General features: G+C 43.3%; 1 protein-coding gene and 1 long non-coding RNA gene across 3 annotated transcripts in view; one reads left to right on the forward strand and one right to left on the reverse strand.

Moving 5' to 3' along the window:
- dgkd (diacylglycerol kinase delta) overlaps window positions 1-17,121 on the reverse strand; it is a 33,332-nt gene that overhangs the window by 13,435 nt on the left and 2,776 nt on the right. Inside the window, exons 2-9 of one of the 2 annotated variants that reach the window (XM_076976653.1) lie at window positions 15,052-15,162; window positions 14,379-14,459; window positions 8,508-8,612; window positions 3,286-3,418; window positions 2,877-2,983; window positions 991-1,116; window positions 310-412; window positions 1-109 (exon numbers count right to left, since the gene is read on the reverse strand). The exon at window positions 1-109 is cut by the window's left edge and continues 54 nt beyond it. In XM_076976653.1, coding sequence (XP_076832768.1) covers window positions 1-109; window positions 310-412; window positions 991-1,116; window positions 2,877-2,983; window positions 3,286-3,418; window positions 8,508-8,612; window positions 14,379-14,459; window positions 15,052-15,162 — 875 coding nt within the window. Of the gene's footprint in view, window positions 110-309; window positions 413-990; window positions 1,117-2,876; window positions 2,984-3,285; window positions 3,419-8,507; window positions 8,613-10,489; window positions 10,680-14,378; window positions 14,460-15,051; window positions 15,163-17,121 lie in introns of those variants that run through there. The other variant, XM_076976654.1, reaches the window with a different exon arrangement.
- Window positions 10,699-13,574, forward strand: LOC143477824 (uncharacterized). The gene is made up of 3 exons (XR_013121646.1): window positions 10,699-11,117; window positions 11,961-12,033; window positions 12,317-13,574. It is a non-coding gene; the product is annotated as an uncharacterized LOC143477824 (long non-coding RNA).

Raw genomic sequence — 17,121 nt, forward strand, 5'->3', positions numbered from 1 at the left:
TGCTTGAATCGGCGAAGAAACTTCACTCCCTGATTATCACCACTCTTACTGTTCACAAACACCAGCAAAGGACTGGTGCAGGTGGGAGGACACGTAGCCTTCCAGAACCCTACACACACACACACACACACACACACACACACACACACACACACACACACAGGCTTGTTTAACACTGCTGGTAATATTATTAGACAGGCATTGTAACAACTTGATATTTGAATACGTTCGAGCACATATATGCAACAGGAGTTCTGATTGGCTGGCGAGAGTGTCACGTGTGATAGTGGGATGTGATTGGATGCTCACCATCAGAGTCAATGCTGTTGAGGGCGGTGGGTGGGATCACAGACACTTTACACTGACCCAGGGGGCACTTAGTAGGAAGCTGGTCCTTACAGGCTGCATGCACCTGAAGATCCAACGCCCGCCCACACACACACACACACACACACACACACACACAAACACACCCCCCCATATCCACATGTGTACATGCACACAGACACATGCACCAAAGGCATACACACACACACAACACTGATTAAGGCAAAGGCAAGGTCATTTAACCTGTGGTGGTATGTAGACACAAACACACACACACACCCACGAGTATTTACAAAACACACATCATGAAGTTCAGAATGCTTGTCCTTAACCCTTTCCATCCCATTCAAAGTTCAAAAGCAACATTTCACTCCTCACAGCATCTAAGAAGTGATCATTGTATGTTCAGCTTTATGCAATCAATGGAGCACTGAGGTAACATAGAACTGTGGTAACACACAGAACTGAAGTAACATAGAACTAAAGTAACACAGAAATGTGGTAACACATAGAATTGAAGTAACATAGAAATGTGGTAACACACAGAACTGAAGTAACATAAAACTGCAAAACAAGGACATGTCTGAGAAAAAGAAACCATAAACATGTATGTAGTCTCTCTCTTACACACTCACACACACACACACACACACACACACGCACCATGGCTTTGCACCAGAGGCAGCGCCAATCCTGCAGACGCAGCACACTGCCACAGGTCTTATCACACACAGTGCACTTAGCACTGACGGGCAGGTTTCCTTCCAGCCACTGATGCGGCATTGAGATCTAGAAAGAGAGAGAGAGAGAAAGAGAGAGAGTGTGAGAGAGAGAGAGACAGAGAGAGCATGGTGCTTGGGTCTGCATGTCAGGCTAAATAATAGGGCCATGCTAATTAGCACCACTGTGATCAGACAGTGTGGGTGTAGTTGGAACACAGCATTCATTTATACACATATCACACACACACACACACACACACACACACACACACACACACACACACACACACACACACACACACAGGGATATAAAACAATCTAATTTGTTCTAAGGTTTTGTCGCTTCATTGCTGCCATAGCAACAACTGGCAACACGGACGCGTTATTAATGGCGGTCTGTTTGTATTAAAATGCATCAGCACTTGAAACGAAATGACAAAATGAGAAGTGGACATGTCCCGCATGTAAACTGATGTGATGACGCAGGATTATTGACAGAGTGACTACAGTAATCGTCTCTAGAGTCTCCGGCATGACCACTCACACCTCAGTACAGTAGCACTGCGTTACATCTCTGACAGGAGATGCAGTCAGACGTACATCGGAGAAAGCAAGAGAGGCTTCCTGATCGCCACTGCACACCTTCGGACCTTTAGAACGAAGCATGTGCCGTGTCCAACAGCAAAGCATTAATGACGTTTGCAATGCGCCCCAACACCACATACTGTATAATTTAACACACCCACACACCTCTCGTTCTCTCTCTCTCTTCATATATGTCCCACTCACTACCAACACACTCCTTAATGTCAAACGTTGCACACCATTCCTTTTGCCAAGGGAACTGCACTAAAACAAGCCCCAGGCGGAGGGTCTGGGGGCGGGGTGGGGGCAGACAGCCATGTCTGAGTGGCTCTTCCAGCAATACCCTGCCTTCAGCTTCCCAGCGAAGAGGGTGTTCTTGGCTCGGAAACATCCTGGCACCTGATGGAACCCACACTGGCATGTGCCTGTGTGAGATTCCCAGCATGCCACGGGGTGGAAGGTCGTTTTCCGTATGTGGATGTCGCTCTTCTGAGCCCGTACCCTCCTGCTCTGTTCTAAAGACCCAGTCAGCGATTCCGGACTGTTCCGTCTCCGCTATAAGGAGAGTTAAGTCTTCCAGACAGCGTCAGCCCCAAAGATGCATCTTGTCATCCATCACCCACAAGTCTAAAGCTACATTCCACAAACTCCAAGTCCTATTCCAAAAAGGTTAATTACCGGTTGTTTTAAATATTAATTGTTACCAGTTGTTTTAATCATTAATTATTGCCTAAAAACAGGATGTGGTTAGAAGGTATAAGTAAAAGACATTGTGCAATTTGTTAAGGTCACACTGTCGTGACTTGTTTCATCGGTGTGTCCTCTTACCGTCTGTACATTGAGTCAAGACGTTTGGCACGTGTGTTTGTCTCATATTTGGATTTCCAGTCAGACAGGAAGTCATGGACAATCGCGTAAAAAAAGCACTCGAAGTAACGAAGTACAAATAAACAGGAGCACTCTATTAATGTTGTTTACTGATACATGATTATACTGAAGAAACACAGCGAAGTTTCATATGAATGATTCATACCAACGCAAACGGTTGTGACTCAAGTAATAAAGTAATAAAAAAACATTTTGGTAATGAAAGTGAAAGTTTCCCATTTGTTAAGGAAGAAATGTTTTTGCCTCCACTTACCAAGAGTGGATGGGAATATAAACACCAAACTACACACACACACACACACACACACACACACACACACACACACACACACACACACACACACACACACTTACCCCCTCCTCATCCTCGATGATGTCCTTGCCAATGGAGGCCAGTGTTGTCCACTTACAGTTAGTTGTAGCTCTGACAGCACAGCGTTTGTGGGCCTTAAACTTGCACACTGCAACAGATCACATACCATCACAAACACACGCACAACATCACAAACACACACAACATCACAAATACACAGACACGCAACTGCTCAAGCTCACTCCCTTATACACACACCCACACCTTGGCAAATATATTCATTCCCACACACCCTCACACACGGACAGCTGCACTTCCTCATCAACATACACAGACACGTAAGATCAGCTGCAGGCAAGTGCACGCGAGCACACACACAAACACACACACACACACACACACACACACACACACACACACACACACACACACACACACACACACACACACCTTCGCAGGACAGGCCGTGAGAGGTGACCCCACTCAGAGCTTCTCTGCAGACGTTGCAGTAGGTGGGCCGGGCATGCGAGCAGGCATACCAGTTATGCATCCCAGAGAAATGGTCCATGCTGTACTGGGTGGACTGGAGAAACACAGCACACGTCAGAGAGCATGACACCAGCCTGCGTTGTGGGGACACAGTGGCAGAAGCAGTGGAGAAACTGCCAATCATTTCTGTATCAACCAATCATGTACTTCCCAGTCCCCTTCGATCACGTTTGTACTGACCGCTCACATCTTCATCAGTTTTACTACAACTCAAATCCCAGGACCACAGAAGCCTCTGTGCATTGGAAGAAGCTTGCCAGAGCTGGCCATAGGGACATACTGGACATTTGGGGAAGTTGGACAGGTGGACATGTGGACAGGTGTCTTTATGCAGCTAACGATCTCAAACAGGTGCTTCTAATTTAGAATAATAAGTGGAGTGGAGGTGGACTTTTTAGAGGGGGTCTTTGAGGGCCAGAACTTCTGCTGATTGGCAGGTGTTCAAATACTTATTTGCAGCAGTAACACACAAATAAATAATTTGAAAATCATACATTGTGATTTCCAGATTTTTTTCTTAGATTATGTCTCTCACAGTGGACGTGCACCTAAGATGAAAATTTCAGACCCCTCCATGATTTCTAAGTGGGAGAAGTTGCAAAGTCGCTGGGTGTTCAAATACTTATTTTCCTCACTGTGTATACTTCAGCATTATTGTGTATATAAAGTCTTGACTACTCGACTCAAGTGCCTCTTGATTCTTTAATCAAACGTATTAAAGAAGCTGCAAACTGCAACTTGGGACACAGTGTGGAAACCATCAGCACTATAAATGTACTGTGACCATCTTGAAAAGAGAGAAAAAAGGAAGAATTTTTCCAAATAAGCCCGTGTGTTCCGCCACACCGCCCCATCCGCCCTGCCAGAGACTGCCAGGACCCCACATCCACCCAAGAGAGCTTCTGTAGCAGCAGAGGAGGGACCCTGTGGCCCCCCCTTTAATGATGACTGAGCACACTGAACTAGTTATTACATACAGCCTCATCTTCCCTAGTAGCAGTGTATAGTCTATAGCAGGGGTACTCAATTAGAAATGATGACGGGCCACATTTTATTTTTTCAATCACTGAAGGGGCCGGTTAAGGGGGGTGGGGGGGGGGGGGAGTTGAACGCATTTGGGCGTCTGCTACCTGTTTGTTGTTGCCATAAAGGCAATCCCCGGCATCGTCTTGAGATAGCGCGATTGAAAAAAAAATTCCTAAAAAAAAAAACACTTTTCTAAACAGCTCGCGGGCCCGAAATAGATAGCTATTTGCGGGCCGCTATTTGAGTATGGGGGGTCTATAGTGTGTAGTATAGTCTATAGCAGGGGTCTCCAACACGTCGCTCGCGAGCTACCAGTAGCTCGCCACCCCTTTCCGAGTAGCTCGCCAAAGGTCCAATGAATTACATATAAATTTGAAAATCGAGAAATCTACTTAAATTTATGTCCAATCAAAATTGTTCCTCCCCTTCTAACACTAAATGATTATTCGCCAATTATACAAAAGTTAGTTCACAATCCGACTGGTTGAGAAGTGTTCTAACCCTGCAGATATGTGTGATAACAGCACGGTATTCTCATTCTCTGTATCACTCCGCGGACACGTTGTCAAGTAACGGCATGTACATATATTCACAATAACACACTCCCTCTCGTGTTCTATTGCTCAATTAGCTGTCAATCAAAAAGTTAGGCTGCCGTCAATATTGAATAAACCAGGGGTCACCCACGTCATGAGTCGCCACGTCATGTTTTTGCTGCTATTATAGATTGTCTGCGGTTGCTAGCGGTCCTCCCGCTTAGCAATTAGCAATTGACACTCGCACACGCAACTTTCGTTCGCCAACTCCCCCCGCTCAACAACTTTTCGGGTAGCCCTCCGCAATAATTGGTATCCAAAAAGTAGCTCCCAGTTTCAAAAAGGTTGGAGACCCCTGGTCTATAGTGTGTAGTATAGTGCATAGTGTGTAGAAGGGTGAAGAGGAGCAGGCACCTCCAACAGAGAGAACTGCCCCGGCATGTCATTTAAAAGTTGACATTTTAAATGGAAAAAAATGCGCCTTATTTCTCAGACTGTATTAAAGCTAAATGAAGAAAAATCTGATCGGGGGAGAGATTCTTCAATATAAATAACCATAATGTAACGTTCTGCGCGGAGCAGAACACGGAGGCGAACACAAACGCTGAGGAGAGCGAGATTTATTCAAGGAAATTCCATAGGCAGTGTTGTAGTCACAGGCATGGGTCATAACGTGCAGGCAATCAGAACGCGAAACACGGACAGACATGGCAAAACACAACAAGGAGGACTCACTAAACAGCAGCACTAGGGTGAACAGGCAAAACACAGCAAAAACAAAAAGACCGACAACTAGACCTGGGAGACACAGGGATTAATATACACAGGACTAAACAAGGGACAGGTGATGACAATGACACAGGGGCGTGGTAACAAACAAGGAAACACGAAGACAAACGAGCAGGGCGGGACAAACAGGCAGGGAACACGGACATGAGGGAACCCAGAGTGACAGCTACGAGAGGGGGCGTTGCCCTACGTGACACATAACTTCTATATTTCACTACAAATTCAAATAAACTTTGAAATGTAGTCAGTAGTTTATAGTATGGACATGACATTATAATATTCAAAATGAATGAACAAATGAATATTTAATGATTCATCTTTCAATTAATTAATAAAAAAGTCAGGTATCATTATGGTGAAATTAAACTAAATTTCTATTAATATTCTGAGAAAATGCTGTAACCTAAAGATTCTGTTAACACAATTAAAACACAAAATATTAAAAACAACTCAAAGAAATTATGCAAATAAAGTTTAAAAGAATTACAAGTATTATGATTATAGTTAGTTTTAATATATAAAATATTAAATTGTTGGTTCATTAGGACATAAATTATATGCTTTTGTTCATGTATTACGCCTTATGCTGTAAGTTACGGGTGGCTATGATGAACCAGATCATCTGACCACCTGTACACACTTTCTTATATTTCTGATAAAAATGTAACTTATAAAAGATAAAATAATAATAAAGATAAAATACTGAATTTATCTTACATCTACCTCTGAAGTTCTTCTGATGTCTGAAATACAGGCGGTTCCCGTGTTACGACGTCGATCCGTTCCAGTATGAACTTACGTACATACTGTATTTAAATAACGTACTGTACAGTAAATGGGAGATGTGTTGTAACTAGTGTTGTCAAAAAAATCGATATATCGATACGTATCGATACTGAACATTCTGAAACGGTACAATACTCGTTTCCCTTAAGTATCGATTCTTTTTACATAAAATGCGCTTTCGTTTGACCCACCCAAGCTGCCGTAATGCACAGGACAGTTTGTAATGCTAATATGGCAGCTAAAGCAAACGCAGTGCTGTTGGACTCGAAGCAGATACAGATGGAAAACCGAAGGACATGAACAAGCCCGTTTGCAAGCTGTGCTTTTGGAGCATTTCAACGAAGGGCGCTAAAGCCTGGTTGAGTGACCATAGCGCTCGACTCCGCACGCACCTCGCGCAAACCTCCGCGAGCGGTGGAGGCTTTATACTTTCCGCTTTGCAGTGTTGTCCGAAACCAGTGTTCTCACGCATTGAGCGTCAAGTCTCACGCATTTTACCGTCTTCACACGCTCTCACGCCACACTTCCGATTTCACACGGCGAGAAAAAAAAAATCTAGTTCATTTACCTCTGATTTATATATATATATATATATATATATATATATATATATATGTCGCCCTCCACTGGCGATCGATCGCGAAATACAACAACACCCCCCCTCGACAACTTACGTTCGCCAGCCTCCCCCCCCTCCCGCTCAACAACTTACGTTCGCCCCCCCCACTCCCCCGCTCGACAACTTACGTTCGCCACCGACTCTCACACTCTGAAATGAATTCAAAACTTGAGAGCCCTGTCCGAAACTATATGTGGTAGTATAAAAGAAACACCCCTCAAAACAGGGGAATGAACACTTACCTGACGAATTTTAATGCTGCTTTGTGTTTCAGTGTGTTTCAGGTTTGAAAAGTGCTGCAATTTAGGCTAAAGTACTTGAAAATGTTGAAATTGTAACTACTTCGTTTCACAACAAATATCTGTCTGACTGAACAGTTTTCTTGTATTATATTAACAAATACGAGCCTCTTGTAATTCCAGGATGAAACATGAGAGAACGTGAAGACGTTAAGATTGGGCGTTTTGAAAATAAACAACCATTAAATAATGTGATTAAAAGCGCAATATTTCGAATCATTTCGAGTATATGTATAAATATTTAACTTAATTAAGTTTAATGTGCTGGGAAATATTGGTACAAGCACTTGAATTGAACCCTGCAAACATGACTTTGTTCATTGCGCTGAGGCATGGTATCGAATTTCAATATTTTTTTAAGTATCGTATCGTATCGAAGTTGTAATTCTTAGTATCGTGACAAGCCTAGTTGTAACCACGCAAAATCGTAACTCCGGAACCTCATAACCCGGGGACCGCCTGTATGATGTTTATGTCGATTCAATCGGAGAAATGTCTTTGGCACAACCAAACAAGTTGAAAACATAAACTGACCAAAACAAACTGGACTTGGATGACCCGCAAGTCAATCAAATGACACCGCCTTCATCCATCCAGCGCTGATGAGCGCCAGTGAGAGGATCATATTTCGGCCTCAAAACAGATAGCACGCGCGCCCGTGTGGTTTATTATGATTTGACAAATTTTTTCCCCAAAAAATTCAAAATGATGGAAATCCATCGTGGTGATGGAGAACTTTAACTTTGTACTATAACCAATGCAAACTATGAGTGGAACTGTGATTGGAAGACCAATAATCTAATTGGTTGATACACAGATGATTGACAGCAGCTCTGCTTGGTCTCCACACAGCAGCAGGACACACTTGTAGATAATGTGCACGTATGCATAAATGTGCACATGCATATATGTACATACACACATGCACACACGTGTACACACACAAACACATGAGTACATATACAAACACCACAATTCCCACAAACTAAATCTAACTAATATAGTCTGTATCTAATCTATCTTTATTCTTGTGATGTAATCTCATTGGACACACACACACACACACACCTCGAAGTGTTCTCGGTTCTGCACACTCTTCAGTGCTGCCATCCACTCCTCCATCTCCTTTCTGTTCTCCGCACAAAGAATCAAGCGTCTACACGGAGTGATGATCTAGAAATGGAGAGAGAAGAGCAGATATGTAAGAAGTAAATGTGAGTTTACCTTAAAGAATGCTGTAAGTCTCATAAGATCTGGCAACTCTGGATTCTCTGGATCCAGCTTAGTAAATATGTACCCTATAGTAACCAATAATATGTAAAATAACCATTTTTGGACAAGCCCACATCCGCTCACACCCCCCTCCCCTCTCAGTCACTGCCTTCATCATTATCTCCCTCCTCTGGTGCACCTTGGGACAAGCCCGGAGGGTCCACAGCCAAGCAGATCCCTCCTCCCAGGGTCTGTGCATCTGGTTAATACTTTTCTTATCGTGTGCCTATAGCTACCACACATGCATATTTTGGTACGAGCAAAGTTAATCCCAAAGCAAAGTGATCACAAAACCATGACATCCGTGCATACAGCACAGTGTCATATGAACCGACCAATCACACACATTACCATCGAACAAAATATTCCACATCAGAAAATACAGCCAAGTCCAGTACAGCTGCAATATCACAAGCACAATCACTAATAATGAACATTTTCTAAGAAGCCACACTTTTTTGTTTGTTTGTTTATTATTATTATTTTTTATGAGAAGCCCTTTTGTTGGACTCCTGCTAGTGTACATGGCTCAGTTACTGTGCTGGGACACAGTGTGTGTGTGTGTGTGTGTGTGTGTGTGTGTGTGTGTGTGTGTGTGTGTGTGTGTGTGTGCTTCCACTTCCTCAGCTGCTTCCAAAGCCCCGCTGTTCCCACATGGATAAAAATAACTCGTGCTTTCCTCCGCCAGAAAACACACACACACACACACACACACACACACACACACACACACACACACAGAGGCAAACACACTCACACAAACACAAGCACAAACCCACGTCATCATAACCTTGGATAAACTTTCTGAGCAAGGACTTGTACTATGAGCAGACTTGTACTGAACCACATGCACTAGGACCAGTCTTGCCCTTAGGACTAGTCCAGAGAACCAAGCTTTCTGGCAGGATCACCTGACAGACAGGACAGCCGTTTACATAACCACATGGAGCAAAAAGAATTAAAAACAGACTTATTTTTAGATTTCACTCCCTGCTATCACTCACTGACTCACTAACTGACTCACTCACTCTCACACACACGCACACACACACACCAGCCGTTTCAGTGGGATTTGTCAATCAAATTCAAAGAGATTTGGAGATTTTTCTTGAACATTTTTTCTTTTGTCAGTTAACAAAGCAGGCAGGCTTAAGACGGACTCAGACAATCAATGAAAGTTTACAATTAAATCAAACTTAATTGGATGACATCAAAATTGCAGGCAGAATAAGAGTAATTGTTGCCATCTGTTACTTAAATGAAGGTCACACTGCTGACAGACTCGCTAGCTGACAGCACCCTGTTGGAGTCATACCCATCACTTCCTGTCTAGCGCTGAAGTGCTACAGGCGTTACAGATCCACTACTTCCAAGGGTTCGTACTGCCGAGGAACCTGGTACAGCGAAGGCTGCCGACAGAAGACCAAATCCCTTCTGTGTGAGTCAAACATCTACCACCCAGGCCCCATGGATGTACTTACTACAGTGAGCTACAACAGTCCGTTAGCCAAGAAATGGACCTAACATCTGTTTAAAACAGGTCATTTATCTATTCCTTATTAATTCATCATATATGCCAAGTTTATACAAAGTTCTAAAAAGTTATATTGATAAGTTATATTGAATTTAAAATTTTTTTAAAATAAATCTGACCAAATCCAGGGTTAGAGTCAATAGTTAGGTTTATAATGGTTGCATATACCCAGATACACACACATGCACACACACACACACAAACATACACATACACACACATTCTTCTCATTTTTTCTTCTTACTTTTAGCTGATGTGTTCCACTTGGTCCAGCTCAATAGTGTCTCTTTACCCCAACCAGACACTCTGTCTGTCTGTCTATCTGTTTCGTGTTGTCTGTCTGTCTGTCTGTCTGTCACTCTATCTCCCTCTCAGCCTGTCTCCGTCTCAATTTCTGTCTCAATTTCTGACTTCGAGTTTCTCTCCCTGAGCTGTCCAAGTATGTTCACCTCAGATTCCGTTAGCAACAGCTAATCCCTCCCTCTTTCCTTTTCCTTCTCTCTCTCCTCCCCCTTCCAGCACTGTGACGCAAATCAACTTCCTGTTTAGGGGAAAGACCCCTCCCCCTTACATTACAACAGCCACAAAAAGAGAGAGGGAGACACCATGTATGTGTTGAGGTGTGTGTGTGTGTGTGTGTGTGTGTGTGTGTGTGTGTGTGTGTGTGTGTGTGCGCGTGAGTGTGTGTGTGTGTGTGTGTGTGTGTGTGTGTGTATGTGTGCTTGGGGGGGTGTTGAACAGAGGACTTTAGAGACAGAGAGAAGGATAGAAAGGATAGAAACACAGAGACAGAGAGAGTGGATGATGAAGTGATGAAGAGGGGAGCGTAGTGCCCAGGTTGCACCTGATACTGACGCTTGATGAAGAGCAGAGTGAGTATGGTGGGGTGTGCAGACGCTCTGTCCTTCATGTTGCTGCTCACACTATACTTTTACTATACTTTTCACTATACTTCCTACTTAACCTCACGCTACATGCCCATTTTAGCTCACAGTTCCTGTTAGAAGACTCTCTCAGGTAATGGGGCTTGGAGGTTTTAGTATTTCACAAATAATTTGTTTATTATTAATTGGCTGCAAAGAGAGAAAAACGTAAAGAGATATATATGATACATTCTTCTCAATTGCTATACTGATGACAATTGCTAGGAATATCATTTAACGCACACACACACACACACACACACACACACACACACACACACACACACACACACACACACACGCACTCACACACACACACACACTCACTCACACACACACACACACACACACGCACTCACACACACACACACTCACTCACACACACACACACACACACACACACACACTCACACACACACACACACACACACTCACACACACACTCACACTCACACACTCACTCACACACACTCACACACAGCTGCTGCTGAGACCGGATACACACAGTCAAATCCTCCACCCTGCTATTAAAACTAAATCAGTCCAAATGTCAACCATAAATAAACTTCAAACAACACATTCAGACTTGCTCTCTATTACACGTAAACACACACACACACACACACACACACACACACACACACACACACAACACTCTGAAATGGTTCAAAAGAGCATGCAACATAGAAAGTTCCTTGCTCAAGTAAAACAGATCTGAACTAATGACAGAGGAGAATGAAGGAGATTGAACACATGATTGTACGTTAACTGATACATTAACCAATTACACAGCTCTATAACTCCCAAAGAATCACATTTGAAGAAGGCTGCCATTTTCTGAATGCCTTTCCGAATCTACTCACAAGTAAGTATATTTCCTTTCTTATTTACTTTATTAAAACAATTCTTCTTTGGCCAGACAAAACTTCTAAGCCATACAGCTACATAACAAAACAAACAAAAACAAAAGTACTTGAAAATAGTTTGCATTCAATATTGAGTTTTGTTTCCTGCAGGGTTTTTTTACCCACTTTGGATAAAAAAAATCTATACAAATAAATACATCTGTTCATGTATATTTCTAAATGTCCATATTAAATCCAGTGTCCATACCTATTTATACGTTTAAATGTCCGTATCAACACCAGATGTCCTTTGGCGTATACTGTTGTGGAACAGCTCCATCCAGCCTCTACCCTCTACCCAGGCCTCCTTTACCTTACGTATGTATATATACCAGGGCGTCTCCGCTGTAGCCTCTTAGTCATGGCCCCAAAAGTAAAATAAATTTGACTTTGACTAATGTTGCCTGCCTGTCTCACTTAAAAAGACAAGTGGGCTACTGGAACACCTACAAGACACTCACGGTCATGAATGGATGTGGGAACGTTGGATGCTTAAACACGTAGACTAACAATCAATATAAAAAAATCTATCAAAATCAACATTTATTTATATAGCGCTTTTTACCACAGTTGTCACAAAGCAGCTTTACAAGTGTCCCAGTCCAAGCCCACAGTGAGTAAGTCAAGGTCGACAGTGGCAAGGAAAAACTCCCTAAGAGCATGAGGAAGAAACCTTGAGAGAAACCAAGACTCAGGGGGGGAAACCCATCCTCCTCTGGCCATTGCCGGTCACCCACTCTACAAGACTGCAAGAAGGCCTATGATTCAGTGCCCTACAGATGCCCAACATCAAGAGGACTCTAGAGCCTTCACATAAAGCACCTGATGGAGCACAGAGGCACAGAGGCCAACCACAATAGCGCATTTGTTCTAGATATGTGTGGTCGGATGGTTAGAAGAAGACGGCAGCTAGTTAGGACTGGGTGAATCATAGGTAACACAGCAGATGCTGAGGGCAGCATGAATAGTAAGAAAAAGATCTGGGTCATCGACATCTACACTCTACCAGTCATCAGAGACCATACCAGTTGTAGAAACCACTGCCATCAAGACAAGGAAACTTCTCACAATACTTGGAGCGTTTTATCCCAAATCCAGCACTCTGAAACTGTACACAAAGTGGAGAGAGGGAGGCTCAAGGATTAATGAGCACCAGAGTCACAATACAGAAATAAACATCACGGGATAATAAATCCCTGTACCACAGGGGAAACTGCTAATATAAAGATGTCTGGAAGTCTCTGGAAGCTTTACTACAATTCTGAATATCTAGTGTACAGTAAGTATATAGATGTGCGTATGTATGTGTGTGTGTGTGTGTGTGTGTGTGTGTGTGTGTGTAAGAGAGAAGCAAATTTACACTGAGGCCCTTGGTGAAGCTACAGGGTAACATGTACGATGTAATCAGCCTTTGCTACTGAAACTCTGGCTAAACGAGGCTAAAGCCTGAGAGAACGTAGCCAAACAGCGTAGCGGCGGTGATTAAGTCTGACTAACATCCAGAAATGTGCGTTTTCATTTAATGATATATTTGGCAGGAACACATTTCTAAGAGAAGGGTTCTCAAATATCAACTCCAGACCAATTACTAGAAAACAAAAACCAAAATTAAAAAAAAAATTATATATATATATATATATATATATATATATATATATATATATATATATATATATATATATATATATATATATATTAAAAATAATTAAATATTATAAAAACTACTGAAACTATACCAGGAAAATAATAGCAAAACAGCTCTAAAAACCAAGATCAAAGTAAATGTTTGGAAGCAAAAATATGCAATCACCTCAAGCCTAGAGCAGATCACCAAATAAATAACTAACCACTGCAACAATAATAATTATCTAAAAAAGAGGTGAATAAACCATTCTGCAGTCACGATGTAAGCGCGCCACTCACGCCGTGTCCTTGAGCAGCTGGTGCATGCTTTGCACTTGAGCGTGTTAGTGAGATGTCAACCGTGAGCCGGAGACATGAGCCGTGAGCGTATTAGTGAGCTGTGAACATTTTAGTGAGCGAGTTAATGAGAAGTGAACCGTAAGAGTGTTAGTGAGATGAAGAGTGTCAGCAACACTTCGGACCGCTCTCAATCTGGACCGCTCTCAATCTCTCACCAGGGAATGATCTCTAAAAGGGTATGAGTGAAAGACTCTAAATCCAAATGGCCCAAACTAAGATGGGTGTATGTGTCTATAGGTGTGTGTGTGTGTGTGTGTGTGTGTGTGTGTGTGTGTGTGTGTGTGTGTGTGTGTGTGTGTGTGTGTGTGTGTGTGTGACTTACAGTGAAGCTGTTGTTGACGTTCTTGGTACTGGACTCTGCTACACTGGCATCAGTCAGATCCACCTCATCAAAGATGATCGACTACAAACAGCACAGGTATCACAAAATCAATCACCTCAACACTAACCAATCAAGTGGCAGCAATCAGACCAAATTAGCATGTGCTATGGATTTCAGAAAGTAAAAGTGTTCTATAGCTGGGAGCTTCTACGTTCTAACAGAACTCCCACACCTGTGTCCAGAAGAGCACAGGTGTAGCACAGCAAACTGCTTCTGTGAATCAGTCAGTCGTGCTAATGATTAACTCAGTTAATATCTATACTGCAATTTAGAAATATAAAAAGCACTTAATTACGTTATTAACATCAATATTCTTAAAAAACATTCTAATGATTCATCAGTGTTTATAGTTATATCATGTCAATAGTTATAACACTTTTCTAACAGTGGTGTAATAACCACTGAATGGTTTCATCAGATTTCTTCATGTAGTAATAAGATACATTTATAATTATACCTGATAGACGTTTGACACTGTGTGACCCATAATAGCACATTTGGAGGTTTACAGAGGTTCAAGTCACACAATTACAACGAACGAATAAATAAAAAGGCAGTACGGTGTTTCCCCACATCAGTGGGCCAGGCGATTGGCTGGCCGGGCGAGACTGACCTTGGCCGTCTGGGCGTAGTACAGCGTTCGCCCTCGCAGCTTGAAGTATCTCCTCTTCCAGCGCTGAAACGAGTTGGTCTGTTTCATCAGCTTGCCCTCTTTCAGAACCGTCTGCGGACAGAGAGCGGAGCAGGCGGTCATCCGGTCGCAGTGCACCACGTCCCACCCTTATCTTCATCACCACCACCACCACCATCATCATCATCATCATCCCCAAAACAAACAGAAGACTCTTTATGACCTGTTCAGTTGCCCAAGGAAAGAAATTTCAAAAGAGCTAGTGATGTCGTCCATCCTTGCACAAACAGTGCTCTATATCATGAGCCACATCAGCTGAGCTGCCACACACACACACACACACACACACACACACACACACACACACACACACACACACACACCGTCAGTGTTTTCCCTGGGTATGCAACTCTTTGACCCAACACAATCAGTCAGTACAAACTGTGTGGAAACCTTAAGATGCCCAACACTACAGTGCTCATCCAACACCCTGATGTGTCATCTATAAGCTACGAATAGTAAACCCTGAGAACTGCTTCAGGTCCAGCTGACAATTCAACAGCTGCTTTATCATCCACACGCCGAACTCTGGGACATGGAGCAGCGACGCTTGAATTTCCCAAGTACAGATGATCACAGTGAAGAGCAGTTCCACTGGAAGACCACCTCGTCCCACTGGGGGCACCTTACCACTGGAAGACCACCTCGTCCCACTGGGTGTGCCTTTCCACTGGAAGACCACCTCGTCCCACTGGGTGTGCCTTTCCACTGGAAGACCACCTCGTCCCACTGGGGGCACCTTACCACTGGAAGACCACCTCGTCCCACTGGGTGTGCCTTTCCACTGGAAGACCACCTCGTCCCACTGGGGGCACCTTACCACTGGAAGACCACCTCGTCCCACTGGGTGTGCCTTTCCACTGGAAGACCACCCCGTCCCACTGGGGGTGCCTTTCCACTGAAAGACCACCCCGTCCCACTGGGGGCGCCTTTCCACTGAAAGACCACCCCGTCCCACTGGGGGCGCCTTTCGACTGGAAGACCACCCCGTCCCACTGGGGGCTCCTTTCCACTGAAAGACCACCTCGTTCCACTGGGGGCGCCTTTCCACTGGAAGACCACCCCGTCCCACTGGGGGCGCATTTCCACTGGAAGACCACCCTGTCCCACTGGGGGTGCCTTTCCACTGGAAGACCACCCCGTCCCACTGGGGGCGCTTTCCCACTGGAAGACCACCTCGTCCCACTGGGGGCGCCTTTCCACTGCAAGTGGGTCGGTGGGTTTTCTCTGTGTGTTTTCAGTAAAGATGGTGACTCGAGTCGCAGACATTAAAAACAACGAAAGAAATCATCACCTATGGGTACCAAATAATTGAGAAGGACATAGTTGAAGGACCCTGGCAAAATCACATTGAATTTTAACCAAATTTAAAACAGAATGAAAGTTTGGTGTGAAAAGCAAGCATGTTACCTATCCTGTAGTTGGCATAACAAGTATTCTAACCAACTAGTTAGCAAGACAGATCAATAGCTAATAAATATTTTTTTTCTCGTAAACTCCATATTACTTTTATAGGTACATGCTCCATTGTCCTACTACTAATGTCTTTAGCTAACATTGGTTTGTAGACCGTGCAAATTTAACAGTTTCAGGTACTTGTCGATGTCTTTGTGCCTGAGAATGCATGTTAATAACCTCATAAATAAATGAGACTATAAACTGTGATGAGACGAAACAAAAAGGAGGACTTGAGATTTGACTCTAAAGTCTAAAATTTAAAGACTCAAGACTTGGACTCTAAACACAGAAACTTGAGACTTGGACTCGTATAAAGTTACTTTTGAACATCTCTTGACTTTCTGCCAAACACAGACCAATTTGTTATATACATTTAGGCACAGAGGAGGTACTGTAATGAGTATAAATGTGTAGTGGAGTGCAGATTTTAACCACCTCCATCTGACTGCAGCAGCAAGTAATCAAAATAACCACACCTACTTCTGACCAATGATCGAAAATATCATGTCGCACAATAGGGCTGCCACAAACTAT

This window comes from Brachyhypopomus gauderio, chromosome 16 (assembly GCF_052324685.1).
Source record: "Brachyhypopomus gauderio isolate BG-103 chromosome 16, BGAUD_0.2, whole genome shotgun sequence".
Taxonomy (NCBI): domain Eukaryota; kingdom Metazoa; phylum Chordata; class Actinopteri; order Gymnotiformes; family Hypopomidae; genus Brachyhypopomus; species Brachyhypopomus gauderio.